A 16,458-nucleotide genomic window follows, 5' to 3' on the forward strand; every position below is an offset into this window, starting at 1 on the left:
AGTTTAGTTCACTGTTTACCTTACAAGTGTTCACCTGCACCTGCAGCCTTTGCACATCCAGCAGGGGGCGACCCCACAGACGTAAAAGACCCAGTCTGACAAGAAAATGAGCAAACTCCTCCTTTAATTCAAAACCTCAATAAACCTCAGTAAATTCATCCTCTTAACCTTAAATCTCAAATCTTTTGTAAGCACAGCATGATGTTCGTTTTGTAAATTATGTCCCGCTGAAGCTAAACACGAGAATCCTCAAGAGTGCGGCTCCACAAGCTGCTAGCGTACCGTCTCTTCTGCCAAGTTTAGCTGTAGTAAAAGACTCTCTGAGGACTCCCATGTTCATTTTATGGAAAATATATTTAATTCAAAGCCTTTTTAAGGCTGCCAAAATTAGCATCCAGATTAATATTACAGACTCTGTGAATTATGGATGCACCTTTGCTAACCAAACCACATGCGAAAGAGGAAAGTTGTCCCAGTTTTGGAAGAATAGTAAGAACCGTGAGACAGGAAACCCCAAGTTTTACCACAAAGTGTGAGGAAACAGTTTTTTGAGAAAGAAAAAGAGGATCACGTTGAGCTGGAGTCTTACAGTGAAGTAGAAGAGCTCCGTCTCCTGCTGATTGGCCCGTCGTTTGGCCAGACTCGGTTTGTTCAAGTATCCGTCCGACACGCTGGACTTCACCGACTCAGACGACGGGCTGTGGGTGAAGCTCTGGGAGACGTCGTAGTCGTCCAGCACCGTCATGTCCTGCAGGGTGGTGAGAGTCGCGCCCCAGGTTTTCTTCACCTGGAGGAGGACGAGAATCACCAAAATACTGTTTACATCAGTTTGGAAATAACTCTGCCTCTGAAGTTTCCCATCTCTCCTCAGACATCTCTCTTTTTTTTTTCCTTTTTAGTCAGAATTCATGTTTTAAGTATCCATATGCGTACAACAATTCAAATCAAAACAGAGTGATGTGAATAACAAAAATATGGAAATAAAGACAGAGAAAAATAAATGTAAAAAAAAACCACGCAAACAGCATTAAATAGGACTGGTGTGCAGCATAAAACAAAGTCATCTTATTTAACAAAGGGGAAAAAATGCTGGAGTATAAGAATAAGAAAGAGAATAAGAAACTAGTGTCATAGAATTAAAAGAAAAAAAAAAATCAGGGTTTCACTTTGTACTCTTCTGATCCAGTGTTGAAAGAAGACTTTGTAGGCTCAAATGTACGGAGGACAAAAAATGCAAAATGATGGAAAATTAAATCACATAACTCAAAATATTAAATTTTTACATAATAAAAAAAAATGTAAAAAATAAATAAATGACCAAATTGGTAATAAATTTGATGAAATAAATATTTTGCCATATCTTTGGTCACAGAGGAAAGTGTTACAGGTTGTAATTAAGCCAATTAAAAATAGAGACAAACCTGTGGCTTATTATTTTTTAAAGTCTTATATAGTTAATTTTTTGGTTAATTTGCAAAGAGAAACATGAAAGTGACTTTCGCTTAAGGGGAAAAAAAAAAAAATAGTTATCAAAAAAAAAAAAAAAGAAAAATTTTAGATGAAATAATTAGATGTAAAATTACAATTTTTATAATAAAAATGTTGCAACATAATGACATGTTCACAAATAAATTTACACACACAAACTTCTTGCAATTTAACGCCAACTTTCTTCAAATCCATCCATGAGAATTAAATTTCCTTTCCATATTTTGTTCAAACTTTTGTTCCTTTTTTGATGATATTCTTTATTTATTTTCTTTCTTGGGGGCATTTGTCTCTTTTTTAAATATTAGCCCTTACATATTATAAAAACTACATTTTATTGCTGTTCACTGTTGTCAAGCACTTGTTTTCTTCCTATTTTAACATAATGAAAAATATTCAAAATAAAGAAAAAACACTAGAAACTTCAAGAAGTAAAAGTAAATGAACAGAAAAAATAAATCTTGATTAAAAAACTCAATTATTGGGTACATTAATGCCATAATTTATCAAATAATCAACGCCTACATTTATTTCTGATGTTGTTAATAGCATTTACATTTTTTATTTCACAACTTTTTTTTTTTTTTCATCTTTTGTCCTCCGTACACAGGAGCTGTCGACTAAATGTCACATATCTATTACTTCCCTGTAGCTTTAGGGATCACTGATGATGAACTATGAATATGAAACAGTTTAAGGCTGCAGATTGATCCTCCTTTGTCTCTAAGCACAGCTGCTGCGTTTACTTTATATGCAAAGTGTGTTTGTATTTACAGCCGTGATAATAGGTGTGAAAGTGTTTTTATTTGTTCATAATAATCAGGGCGTGTGTGTGTCTGTGTGTGTGTCTGTGTGTGTGTGTTTGCAGGATGCTGAGACATGCAGATGCAGCTCATTAATCCGGACTCGTTCAGCATTTTTATGCCCTTCAGGATGAGTCAACAGCTGCCCTCTGTGCACGCAGTCTGCCCCGCGACAACAACATCGACAGGACGCCTCAGACTGCTGCACCAAGACGCTCCGGGGGGTTTATTTTTAGAGGCTGCATCTGCTACATTATCGTCCCATTAGAACAGTATAAATTACCATAACTCTGTGAAAACTTTATAATTGACAGAGGAAACATTTTAATTTGTAATCAGACGCGTTTTTGGACACAGCTGCAGAGAATTGGTTTTCAAATCTATCTCTCTGATTATTGAAACAACTGCCGACAGAGGTGCTGCAGAAATTGATGATCTACAGTGAAGTAAGCCTGAACTGACACCTTCGTCTCCAAAATATATACTCAGTCATACAAACACAAAAACAAATGAAAGATTCACAAGTTTTGAACCTTTTCGTTTAGTAATCTTTATTGCTTTTATTTCCTCATATTTCTTTACTTTTATATCAAATTCAGTTCCATTTTGTCGTCACTCTTTTGTTTCTACATCCCTCTCTTCAGTGTTTTAAACTGTTTCAATTTCTGGTTGAGTTGTTTTGGATCTTCTTGCAGCCTGCTGAGCTTTGTGCATTGCTTATTTGTCAAATTAATGAATGTAAATTCTTGTATTTAAAGGTTTTTATATAAATTCAGTCAGTTTTATTATAATATGTTGTAGAAAAAGCTTTCAGGACGGTGTGGAATTATTATCTTGGAAAAACAGCCTTTCAATGGACTGTAGTTGATAAAAGTCGTGCAAAAAATATTATAACTCTTCACAGAATTTACTGTAGCTACTATAAATTCAAAGTTAGACTAATAATAAGTCAATTAACATGGCATTTTTATCAAACTATCATTGTAATATGATGCCACAGATGCATAAAAACGTGTCCCTAATCTGCAACTAATCAATTTCAAGATATGTTAGGTGTCTGACTTGTGGTTTAAAATGCTTTCCTAAGTATCATGGGAAAGTAATCTGAGTTTTTTCTTTTATATTTATGGATTTCTTGAAGAAAATTATAACTGTCTCTTTGCATAAGCCATTTGGGTACACCGCCAAAGAAATTCAAGTCAAATTTCCACAAAGTCTGGACCACAGACTTTAGATAGAGTGGTGGCGCAGTTGTGCAGCCTGAGTCTGCTAAGTAAAGATTGTGAGGGAATCTGTGTAGAGCCAGGTGACAAAAACCTAATTTTTAACCTTCTATAATGAATGAAAACCAAATTTTTCAGAAAAAAAGAGGACTTGAATACAAGACAGCCAAATGATATCTTCTCATCACCTCAACAATCAGACATGAGAAACTTTTCTGCCAGGTGTATTAATTTTCTAAAGTTTGACCACAGCCCATCTGGAATGACTGGGGAGATGGATTTTCTGACCTATACTGCAACCAGCCACCAGGGGGAGCAGTTTTGTGGCACCCTCACTTCAAGTCAAGCAAGATGACGTCCATTTTTTTTTTACAGTCTATGTTCTGGACAGACGTCAACGTGTTGATGAGTGTTTTGATAGTGACTGTTTCTGGGTTTGTTGAAAAATAAATCTGTTTTCTAAAACTGATGTAACAAGATTTTTTATTTACTTTTCTAAATGATCTATTTCTAAATCTTGGTCACTTCTTTTGTGTCTCACCTCTTCGTTCTCAATCTTCAGAGATGCCAGGCGTGTCTGGAGCTGCGTGAGGCGGAGGGTCAGCTCGGCCTGGACCTGTGGCTGGGACGCGATCTGGTTCACCTGAGAGGAAGTGGAACAGAAAGGATAATCAGTAAATCACCACAAAAAAGAACTGAAAAAAGACCTTTAAAATGTTAACTCCAGTCTTTTTTTAAACCTAGCATCAGCCTAAGCGTGGATATCTAACAGAAGCTTCTGGTAAAGTTTGTCAGCTCCACATCTGAGACGTCTTTCATGAAAAGAAACGCTCCACAAACTGAACAACTCCTTCACACTCCAGTCTAAAAACCTCTCTTTAACGTTAAACCAGGCTCTCATCATTAGGTATACTGACCGTGTCGCCCATGTGGGCCTGGAATCCAAAGCGCTGTGGGGGGCAGAAGGCGGTGGGGTAAAGGCCCAGCAGCCGCTGCCTGTCTCGGGCAGGGTCCAGGCCCTCCACGGCCCCCTCCAGCACCTCCAGACCCGCCCTCCTGGAGGCTTCAAGGCTTAGTTCGGCTGATAGGTAGGTCCTCAGAGCCCGGCTCAGACTGGAGTGGTACCCTAGGTCACAGCACTGGGACAAAGATGGAGGAAACGTTTGCACAGAGTTGGAAAGCAGAGATGGGAGGAGTAGGAAAGCGTACTCACGTCGATGATGTCGGGCAGGTCGTGGATGTAGTATTTAAACACGGAGGCGTTGGTGGCCTCCATGGTCAACAGATACTCATTTCTGGCTTTGAGAGTCTTCAGCTTGTTCTCGGAGTACTTTGCCTTCCGCTGATGAAGAAAACACGGCACCAGATGAGGGGAGAAGTGGTTGGATCATGCTGTGTGTTTGTAATGTTAATAAAGCTGGTTTAAATTTCAGCTCAGTGCTGTAAATTCTGCTGCCAATGTGGTTTTACCCACGGATTCTTCAGCAGTCATAGTGAAAGTCACTCTGAGTCTAAAAATACAGGTTTGTCATTATGTTTGGATTTGACAGAGTGATGAGTCAGAGGAAAGGTGCGTTTCTTGGCACGACTTCAATCTCACAGAGTATCTCTGCCGTCCAAGATGATTGTAAGTGTTGCTGAAGGAGGACATTTAAAACCAGTACAAATATGTTTCCTGCTGTTGGAAGGAAACATAAAAACACAGAGATCTGATACAAAGATAACAAGCAAATATAAAAAGACACCAGGAGCAAAACCTGCCAAAAAGCGCCAAAAATCATGAAGTCTACAATTTGCCCCCTTCATAAAAAATAACGCCAAATCTGTAGTTAAAGCATTTTACAGAATGATTTTGATTTTTCAGATTATTAAAAATAATAGCTGTAAGGCAAATTAGGTGCATTTTTTCCAGCAAGTATTTCAGAGTATAATCATAGACCTTTATTTTGAAATGTTACCAGATTAAATGACTGTTTTGGAGTAGAGGTCGGCAAGACAAGACAAGAAATTTTTTGAATTTATGAAACTACACATGTGATGTCTATTTTTCATCTTAAACAAATTAACAAAGATTTCAAAAAGTTTAAAATCTTAAATAAATAAATAAATAAATAAATAAATAAATAAATAAATAAATAAATAAATAAAAAAATGACTAAATACTTGGCTAAGTTTTCAAAGATTTGCAAAACTAAAAAAAAAGGAAAAAATTATTTAAAAAACATAAAAATATTGATAAAATTGAGAAAATGTTGAAATAAAAAAAAAATAAAAAAAAATACAAAAAAATACAAAAAAATAATTTTCAAAATTTGTAAAATTATCAAAAATTTGCAAAATAAAATTAAAAATTGCAGAAGTAAAAAAAAAGTCAGAAAAAAACAAAAATTAAAAAAACTGGAAACTTAGAAAATAATGAATATTATAAAATGGGCAAATATTTAAAAAATTCTTAAAGTAAAATGCAAATATTTCAAAACTTTTGAAATTACAAAAAGAAAACTCAGCTCATTAGCAGTTTAATTACCTTCTGACAGTGTTTAATCATCAACACCCCGTTAAAGAAAAATTAAAATTCTTTATTTCTAGAATATTTTTTTGAAAGCTACAAGGAGCCACTTCAGAGGAGTCAAAGAGCCACGTGAGGCTCTAGAGCCACAGGTTGAAGACCCTTGTTTTTGAAGACTGAAGATGAAGCGTCACAATTTGACTGAGTTACAGAAAAAGAGCCTTTTTTGGTGCAAATCTGCCTCATATGGTATCTCAGCTTTCAAACTCTGGTCTTAAACCACGTGCGAGGAAAGACACTCAGAAACACAAGTGAGGAAATAATAAACGCAGTTACCTTTTCCCTCATCTTCTCCATCTTGCGAGCGGCGTTGCGCCTCTGGTGGCGCTCTTCTATCCGCAGCCCGAACACAGGCTCCACCCCTCCACCCGTCCCTGACACGCCCTTCACGCGGCCCTCCTGGCGCTCCGCCTCCCGCAGTTTGGTTTCGGCGTTGATGGTCTCCACGTGGTACATGTGATATGTCTTCATCACCTAGGCGACAGCAGCCCATAATAACACAGCGGTGCTTACAAACTGGAAAACAACATCAAACTGAGGCCAGAGCGGACGTTTTATCCTTGAAGGTCCAGTCGTATCTGATTGCCAGGAAGCTTTTAAGGCTTTAAAGGAACGCTGACATTTAATAACGAAGAGACAGGTCGTTTTTCTTCAAGGCTGAGGAAGTTTAGCTGGACGGACATCTGGAGTCCAGGGACGACTTCAACACAGGAAGTGCTTCTGGTTGACTGACTATTACTCATATAACACAGCCGCTTTGACTGTCCTAACTGTTCTCTAACTGCTGTTTTAGACTTTTTAGGATATCTTTTTAGACTTCCAACTTTCCACTACCTAATGGTGAAATCAGTTTGGTTCCACTTACGGTGTAAAGCTCGTTCAGGAGCTTCATCAGGTCCTCCTGAAGCTGAAAGATGATTTCCTTGCTCTGAAAAAGATTAAGAAGGAAAAGAATGGAATTATGAGATCATTATAAGAAGATTAAATCACTGTTTTTAACATTCTTAATTTAAAATTTTACAGATCAGAGAGCAGTTAGCTTTTCTAGGCATCATCTTTATCCCGAAACCTTCAAGGTGATTTATTTATTTAATGGTTTTCAGACTCAGAGAAGAAATACACATAGGTTTTTAGGTTTGACGTCCTTTCTATTTGAGAGCCTAACCAGAGCTCTAAACATTTCCTGTGTGAGGATTTTGGTGATTTTTTAGGGATGGGAATTGATAAGATTTTGTCAATACTAATGCCCTTATCAATTCTGCTTAACGATCTGATTCTTTATCGATTCCCTTTTCAATTCCTGTCGTGAATTTTCTTGGTACAAAAAGTAGCTTTACAGGTTTTCTGTGTCAACAACATTTAATTGACTTTATACTGTTAGTGAATAAAATGTAATTGGTCCCTGAGTCTGGATATTTCTGGGCATAATTAAACAGAAACAGGTAAAAACTGCCACAATGTGACGTTGATGTACTGTTTTGTAATATATGAACAATTCAAGTAGGCCATCCAGTGTCTCAAAGTGGTTATAGCAATAGTTTAAGTTGTTTGGAGCCTTTCCGTAGTTATGAGGTCAGCCATGAGCCTTTCATTAGCCTGTTAGCTTTTAGCATTTGAAATTCTCAGTATTTTTTACAAAGAGTTGATGTAATATGTTTCTGTGATGAAACTAATGTATGCTAACTGCTAGCATATCAATGCAGTTTCCCATATACGTTAGCATCAAGCTTGCGCTATTTTGTTATTTTGGTAAATAAGGTGATTTATACCATTTCAAATGAACTGAATATGAATCTCCTGAGAGAGAGTGATGTACATTTCTTTATAAAGTCAGTTCTTCAGCAAAACTTTAAGCTGAAAATCCTGATTCAATAAGGGAACTGATAAGGGAATTGTTAAGCACAAAAGCTGACGATATCAACATAGACTGTATATAGAGTGGACAATGTGGCTCCACCATTTATCATTGTAGGGTTTTGAAGCCAAAAGACCGCCGTCTCAGGTGCCACCATTGTAGCAGTTTGGAGCCAGAGTCTGTGCAGTAGAGACGATGAGGGATTCTGGGAGAATCTGAGTGGAGCTGGATGTCAAAAATAACATTTTTTTTTTCTTTCGAGAGTCTAATCATTTCCTGACTCTACCTCCCGACATATTTTACAATCCCTGAAAAAATACATGAGAACGGCCCCTGTCAATCATCGTTAAACGTTACGTAAAGCCTCGTTTTTAACCTCTTATAACTAATGAAATTGAAACTTCTAAGAAAAAAGAGGACTTGGATACAAGACAGCCAAATGATATCTTCAAATCACCACAACAATCGGATTTGAGAAACATTTCTACCAGGTGTAATAATTTTTCAAAGTTTGACCACAGCCCATCTGGAATGACTGGAAAGCCGTATTTTTAAACCTATACTGCAGCCAGCCACCAGGGGGAGCAGTTTTTATGGAGACCTCACGTCAAGCCGAGCAAACGGACGTCCATTTTTTTCACAGTCTATGGATATCGATGGACTGAAACATTTCTTAGGGATTCTCAACAGAAACTGGTTTTCGATTCCCATCCCCAGTGATTTTGGCACTTTTCTCTCTGTTTTTGGTCTCCACCTCCAAATTTAGAATATCTAGTCCCCACCTTTTTTCTTTATCTGCTTTCTAGACCTGGGCTGGAATTAAACCAAAACAGAAAGCTGAGGACTACAGGGTTTAAGAGATGAAGCCGCACTCAGCAGATTCAGCCTGTAAGTAAACAGGCTTCAGTATTCAGAGTGTTATTAAACATCAGCTCCTTTAAGTAAAGATATGAGCTTTCCTCCATCTCCTGTAGACGCCCCGGTGATCCTTCAAACAGCGGCACATAAATAAATGGATCTGACCGCACACAAACAAATGGAATCATAAATGAAACAGCGACTTCCTGTCTCATGCATTAAACAGGCCCTCCAGTTGGGGGACGGAGTTATGTGGCCGCACGGCGCACTATTAATATTACATTATGCTAAATGACTGTGGGATCCCAGGATGGATGGATCCTGTTCCCATGGCGCCTTCTGAGGAAACATCAGCTGAGCTTGTCGCCATGACCACAGGGCTGTCGGGGGTTGTCATGGCCACGGAGCCCTCTGCCTCTTCCTGGCGTCCTTTCCTGCGCGAGGACCAGGGGACCTGATGGAGGTCTTGCTGTTTATAGCTGCCGGCAGCCGCTGCACTTTAGTTAGCATGAATAAAAGAGGAGCCGGAGGACGGATTAATAATGAAGACGGGAGCTAAAGTTAGAGGCGCTTTGGAGCCTGCTGCACGTGTGTGTGTGTGTGTGTGTGTGTGTATATGTGTGTGTGTGAGTGTGTGTTTAATTTGGTAAACTACGAGGCTTTCCATCAAACCTCAGGGGGACTCTGACTTTACTTTTCATTAGCATCAGCTCGGCTACTTTTAAAGCCGCATGAAATGAAGCTGAGAGGCCGGCACGCCAAGGAAACAGACGAGAGGAGAAAAAAGATTGAAATCCTGCTAAAATAATATTCAATTAATCCTTAATAATAAAAATAATTTCACTTATTTCAAAGAGCGTATAAACGTACAACTTCCTGGTTTTACTTTGATATTTTCAAACACTCCCAAGCCACTTCCCTCCTACGAAAAACATACTTTCTCTCATGTTCAGCGATGAATCTATCAAGCGTGGTGACTAATGCAATTACATACTAATGGATGATGACTCACTTTTCGTCCGCATGTATTAAAAATGTAAAGAAAGCATCAGGATTTATTGGTTTTCCTGCAGACGCTGTTTGGTGTCTGACTTTACGATCCATTCCTGGAGACTGCAGCAGATTTAAAGGCAGACACTGAGGGGACGTGGGGACCTCGGCGGGGACGTTTTTATAGATTTACAGTAAAAGTTTGGTTTTTATGGGCTGTAAAGCATCGCCTTAAATACAGTTTATGACGGAGGTCATGTGAGGTGCTGCGTCAGAGCCTTTTTTAGCCTGAGAATAAGCGCAGCAGAGGAAAAGGACGGAGAGAAAGGTAAATTTCAGAGGATGGTTATAAAAAAATTAATTAAGAAGAGTTATCGTCTCTTTCGCCTTTGGTTTCAATTTTCTCTTTTTTCTCTTTCGATGTAACCTGCTGTTACTCTAATATGCAAATAAGGCTGTGTTTTTTTCTGTATTATCTTGAATTGATATCAGTTTTTCAGATGTTGAAGAGTATGGCTTGTTTGGCAGTAATCAAAAAGCCAACAAACCACAGGAGAAGGGTCAGATTAAGTGCCTAAGTGTTTCCTGAACAGATAAGTTTTCAGACATTTCTTAAAGTAGAAAGGGACTCTGTGGATCATATAGAGTTAGGTAATTCATCCCACCATTTGGGAACAACAGAGGAGAAGAGTCCGGCTAGTGATTTGGAGCCGCGCTGGGATGGGAGCACCAGGCGTCTTTCAAAAGCAGAGCGTAGTGGGCGAGAGGGAGTGTAGACCTGGATGAGGGACCCCAGGTAGGCAGGAGCCGTTCTTGTCAATGTTTTGTCTTGTCGTAATTTGATGTTTTGAAGTGTTGCTTCAGTCGATTCAGCCAAAAGTGTCTGATTTTGTAATAAAATTAAGAAAAATAGAATTTAAACTGACCCTCTTGAGCAGGCGAGCTGAGTCCTCGCTGATGTGTGTGAGGCGGGTGATGACGTTATTCAGGTAGAGGTCGCTGAGGGTGGCGTGGTCCTTACTCTCCCTCCTCACCTGAGGTAGACACAAAGGAATAAGTTATTTTTAAATATATCTATATAAAAATAGGGATATATGCTTTCATATGTTGGTAGTAAAAGTCTCAGAAGAAACTCAGACACATGAAACGTACCTGGTTTAAGAGCAGGTACCAGCAGTTGACTGGAGAAAGCAGGTTCTGATCTTTTCTGAAGAAAGAGAAGAGGGAGGGTCTTTATGATAAAATCTGGATGACATTAAACTGGGCTTCTTTCACTGTGAAGAAACTTAAAATATACCCAAACAGTTGTTTACAATCCTGATTTTCAAAGTGGAGGTCTGTTTCACCATCTTTACAGTGTCTGAACAGATTTTTCACCATTGCAGTGCATTATATTGTAGCACTTACTCCAAATTAAATCAAAACTCAGATAAGTATTAATGAGAAGTCGGGCTCAAATCAGGGACTAGGAGATCACTCATGGAGGTTTAAGACCAGTATAATAAACACAAAATGAGTCACAAAGTATGCAGGAGAATATATTACACAACATGGAATGACTAATAAATAATTGATAAAATAGAAATAAGTAGAATGATTTTAAGGAATAAATAAGGATACATTTTTCTTGTTGTCTTAAAGAGCAGAGAGAGAATCATGTGGGGATCACATAGGGCACAGATCAAGCCCCTGCACATGTGGGGCCCCTGGGCTGCAGCCTAGGTGAGCCTGTGCATTAATACACCCCTGACCAGGCGGTTTAGATGGGTTTGGGTTTTTAAAGATAAATAAAGATAAAATAAAGATAAAATATACTTTATTGATCCCCGAAGGGAAATTCATGTTGTTTAGTTGTCATGTTTTTAGGCCCTGTGTACACGAATAAGGTTTCATCCGAAAACGCAGTGAAAAAAATCTGCGTTCACATAGAAACGCTGAGGGACTGAAAACGCTGTAGTAAGCATGCCAGGCCTGTAGGTGGTGCTATAACTGTATTGTCCAGATAACACTTTTGGTAGATCTCCACCAAAGTAGAGTCGATCATCTGGTGTATTGGGGAATACTAAGAGCAAAAGTGGAGCAACAGATGCTCATTTTGTTTAAGACAGTCACAGATTTAGCAGATTGAGCAGCACAAGCTCAACACGGTAGTTCGCGACGATCGTAACAAAGGTACTGTTGCACTGTTGTATGCGCTCATTTACACGGCAACATGTCAGCAGTGTTTTAGAAAAATCCCACTCTGGAGGCCGTTTTCTTAAGTTTGCGTTTAAGGTCAGCCGAAACGTCGTTTCTGTGTAAACACGAGGCTGAAACGCAACAAAACTTTTGCGTGTTGTCCTAAAACCGTTGTCGTGTAAACAGCCCCTTTGACGTATGGAAAGATCAAATGGGACGTTAGCAAGCCTGCTAACTGTGCTAAAAAAAAACTAAATGTTGAGGCAAAGAAGGGAACGTGCAGCATGATAATGTTTGATGTGTGCGGTTCAACTAACACTGACAAGGTTCAAAGACAATATTTCTTTTATTTTTCAATATTTTCTTTTTTTTCATTTTTCATGTTGGATTTTTTTTTAAATGTGAAAATTTCTTAAAGAGAATGAAAGCAATTTTTCCTCAAACATTTGTTTAGAGGATGAAGAAAGACGCAAGTTTCCAGCTCTCTTAAATAAAGTCTGAAGATGATAAGAAATCATCAAAGTCTTGACCAAATGTAGCTTTCAAAAAAGGTCAGATCTTGGATTTATGCTATCTCTGTTTAAATGCTTGATTCTGATTGGCTAAACCCGCTACAACAGTGACAATCAGTTCCTGAAATCTCCTGCAAAGGTTGACGTGAGTCACATCAAACCAATCAGCCACAAAGAGTCCCACACTTGGCGTCTTACTTGTATTGCTGATGGTCTTTTGTGCTCCGCGTTTTGGCCATGAACCTCTCGGCGAGCTTCTCCAGGTTTCTGGAATACTCCGTCTCGATCTCGGCCTTCTTCCTGAAGAAGTCCTGCAGGTCCTGAAGCAGCTGAACCCGCATCTCCGTCTGCTGCTCCAGACATCGCTGCTGCTCCACCAACTGGGCTCGCACATCTACAGGAGCACGAAGAACAACACAAAAACACACAGATGGTTCAACTGTTAGTAAGACACTTTGCTGGTTTTTTTTTTTTTTAATGGCAACAAAGAAACTCAGACATCAGCGGCCACTTCCATTCAGTTCGTCCTTTAATCTCCTCCAGGGTGGCAGATTGTCAGGGCTTTGGAAGAACAAGGTCTTGTATATGTAAGATTCACTTTTAAATGCAGAAAGGTTGAACTTTAAGTATTTCAAAGACAAAAAATAAATAATAAGAGACGCAGTGCCAGCTGGGCTCAGACCTTTCTGTATCTCCCTGACCTTGAGTGTCACTTTTCAGCCCAGAGAGCGCGAGGCACAGATGAGAGGGGAGGGACAAACAGGTGGGAGGTTAATTTAAATTAGGCAGAGCAAAATTAGTTGGTTTTCAGCAGTAATTGGGTGTTTGTGCTGAGAAAACGCTTTTGAGAAACACATCTGTTTATGCTGCAGAGTCAAACTGCGACAACTTTTCAGATTTGGTGAAAAAAGTAAAGAAGAAAAGATTGAAAAAAGCTCAAACTGAAAGTAAATTATTCAAAAACCCTCAGAGGACTTCAAGCGATCTTGAAACAGTCCGACTAATCTATGATTTAAAATGAGATTACAAGAGCCAAAATGTGTGTTTTTATTTTTTCTGAATGTTATTTCTCAGTATCTTTGGTTGGATCAGATTTCTCCATTCATACTAATTCATACTAATCAAAAACAATAAAACATAGACCCTGTCTCTAAAGAAAAAAAAAACTCCAAAAAAAAAAACAACAATAAAAACTATAGCCTAAATAAAAGGGAGTTTATACAGTTCCTGAATTGTTCGTAACGTACTTTTTCCCAGTCAACCCGTACTGTCTGTCAAACATTTTGAAGGGCTGCATTTCTTTGGCAATGTATCTGTCTTTAAGCGCCCACCATTTGGCGCTTTTATTTCTATTTACTTTGCAGACCAAAAGCCTCAGTAAGAGCAGATTGTCAAAGAACAAGGCTCCGCTGCACCTTCCCTTCTTCTTCTTCGTCGCCACTATTTTCAAACAAATGCGACACATCAGCTCGTTGGTGTTCATGAGCTCACACTTTGTTCATTCTGATAAAAAACAAAATATTCACACACTGGGACTGTGGCAGGCGGCTTAAGAACCGTATCTTTCGTGCCATCACTCATATCAGTGTGTTTCCTCCTTACCCCTCAGGACGCTAGCTTCAGCTCTCTCCGTGTGTACACGTGAGCAGCCCCGTCTTCACCCCAAAGATTGCATTTTTGACAGATGCTCACTCCGCTTTAAATCCGCTATAGAACCTATGCACCCCGATGTTAGGAAAGATAGACGTAGTGAGCCATCTTCTCATTCAGCCTCTTTGGTCGAAAGAGAGGAGGAAAACAAACATGCATGCACGTGTCAGTTTATCGAGGCTTATGACAGGCCTAGGAATAATTAAGCATAAGGTCGAAGAATTTATGAACCAAACCATTTTGAATCGATTTTTTAATAGAGATAGACCAACATGGAATTTTTGGGGCCGAGACCAATACTGATTATTCGTCAGGCAAGGAGGCTGATAACGGATATTTGAAGCCGATATTAATTTGCCGCCAAAGTGCAAATATTGCCGTTAAAATTTTAAACAATACGAACTCCAACTCTTAACTGCATTTAATGCCTTCAAGCATATGTTTATTAAACAGCTTCCAGGCTTAGCAGCAGGTTTTACAAAGTTAAATGAAAACTAAAAAAAAAACAAATAGTTAAAGTTTTCTACAGTAAAAATAAAGTTTTCCAAATTTCAAAGTAACTGCAGTAAAACTGGACAGAATTGAGTTTGTGCTGCCTTTTACAGGTGTGTAATGCAGTTGAATTAATTCTCTTTTTGGTTTGATTTTAAATGACCATCTAGGGCTTCCATAGTGTAGATGGAGAAACTCTGTGCAGAGAAGCACCAGAGCCAAAGCAACACAGTTTTGAATAGTTTTCATATCTGCTGTAGGATTAAAAAAAAGGCAGACGCCAATATGCTTCAAAATGCCAAATATCGGCACTGATAATCGGCCCGGCCGATAATTAGTCTATCCCTAATTCCTAATGGGGACTGGTTATTGCTACCCATCCCTAAGTAGGAAATAATGAGGATTCACTATCGTTACATGTTACGGACACGTCTCAGAGCACCAAGCAGGGAGCAGCGTTAAGTAAAAATTGTCATATCACACTTGGTATGAGCCACATCCACCTGACCAGTCCAGAAAAATGTTTTATTTCAAGTTATTAAAAGACAAAATGAGGGTCTGAATTGCTTGTAATAGGTAAAAAAAAATCTGCAAATGTAACAAGAAAAATTTGCTAAAAAATTTGCTCGAAGCTAGAATAATGTCTTAAAACAAATAACTTTTCTCTTGTTCTGTCGGCAGATTTTTTTTTCTTGTTACAGCATTTCAGACCTCATTATTGTCTTTAAATTACTTGGAACAGAAAATACGACAAAAACACTTGATAAGATTTCAGTTTTTTGCAGTGTAAGCTAAGCTTTAAACTGAGTTTATAAAGTTTGATTGTTGTCATCTTTCAAAATACAAGTAAATTAATTTCCTTGTCGCTTTGCATCTTGACAAAAGTTGTCTTAAACAAAGAAAAGTAGAGTTTAAAAGATCTGCTTTCAATTCATTTCCAAATGAGTCATGTCTTCACGACAGTGGGTGATGGTACTCATGGGAAATGGAGTCCTTATCATGGAAAATATTACAGATTACAGCCACAGGTGTCACTGCAACAAGGTCAAACAGATACTAACTCTGATACTGCCAAGTCATGAAGATACTCTGATTTTATTTTTTTCTTATTGGAGGGAAATCCTGTATTTATACAGTATATATAATAAAATGTTTGGCCAATGAGATTAAATTTGTTTTAACTCATGAATAAAACCATCAATGTGTTTTTTTGTCTTTTGTCTAGAAGAAGCTTTTTCATCAGGTGATTAAAATTCATGGAGAGGATCCTGATGATATGCTCCAACAGCTGATAATCCCACAGTGAAGCACAGTGAAGGAGCCTCGCTCTGTTTGATACGTTTACAGATAAAAAGAAAATGTGTGTTTATCTCTAAACTTCATGTCTGTCATCTAAATGATTTTTCAGTCCAGAGGAAATTCATCAATTCAGAGAACCATGAATATTAAGAGGTGAGATTAATTAGCATTCGTTAATTAGTGTATTTAGATTGTTTAGTTTAGCATTGACGGTGGGTTTATTAAATGAGCTAACTGTTCTGCTCCTCCTCTTCCTCCCTTCACCTTCGCTCTCCTTAATCCCAATAATTACTGATGAAGACTGTCCATTTTTTCTCAGAGGAGTCACCTTGGCCGACATCCTCTGACCGCATTAAGAAAGCTGTGCACATAAACACACTCTACCTGCACACACACACACACACACACACGCTATCAGTCAGCGTGGTAATGCCAGGCTGCACGCTTCGCTGGTCGTGCTGTTTCAGAGCTCGATCCATCTGCAGCGGGAAGAGAGGTAGAGAATACACAGTAATAACCCCACCTCTCTCTATCACACACT

At 38.6% G+C, this 16,458-nt stretch overlaps 1 protein-coding gene across 2 annotated transcripts in view; it reads right to left on the reverse strand.

The window, feature by feature from the left end:
- The window catches only part of srgap1b (SLIT-ROBO Rho GTPase activating protein 1b), a 47,871-nt gene that overhangs the window by 17,535 nt on the left and 13,878 nt on the right, over positions 1-16,458 (reverse strand). For both annotated transcript variants that reach the window (XM_074697909.1, XM_074697908.1), the window contains exons 2-10: positions 12,675-12,870; positions 10,939-10,993; positions 10,713-10,820; positions 6,949-7,011; positions 6,360-6,557; positions 4,728-4,856; positions 4,432-4,653; positions 4,056-4,157; positions 590-787 (exon numbers count right to left, since the gene is read on the reverse strand). In XM_074697909.1, the coding sequence (XP_074554010.1) occupies positions 590-787; positions 4,056-4,157; positions 4,432-4,653; positions 4,728-4,856; positions 6,360-6,557; positions 6,949-7,011; positions 10,713-10,820; positions 10,939-10,993; positions 12,675-12,870 (1,271 nt within the window). The remainder of the gene's footprint in view (positions 1-589; positions 788-4,055; positions 4,158-4,431; positions 4,654-4,727; positions 4,857-6,359; positions 6,558-6,948; positions 7,012-10,712; positions 10,821-10,938; positions 10,994-12,674; positions 12,871-16,458) is intronic.

The sequence above is a fragment of the Halichoeres trimaculatus genome, unplaced genomic scaffold (assembly GCF_033239565.1).
Source record: "Halichoeres trimaculatus isolate MK-OKI-2021-1 unplaced genomic scaffold, fHalTri1.1 fHalTri1_scaffold_21, whole genome shotgun sequence".
Lineage (NCBI taxonomy): Eukaryota > Metazoa > Chordata > Actinopteri > Labriformes > Labridae > Halichoeres > Halichoeres trimaculatus.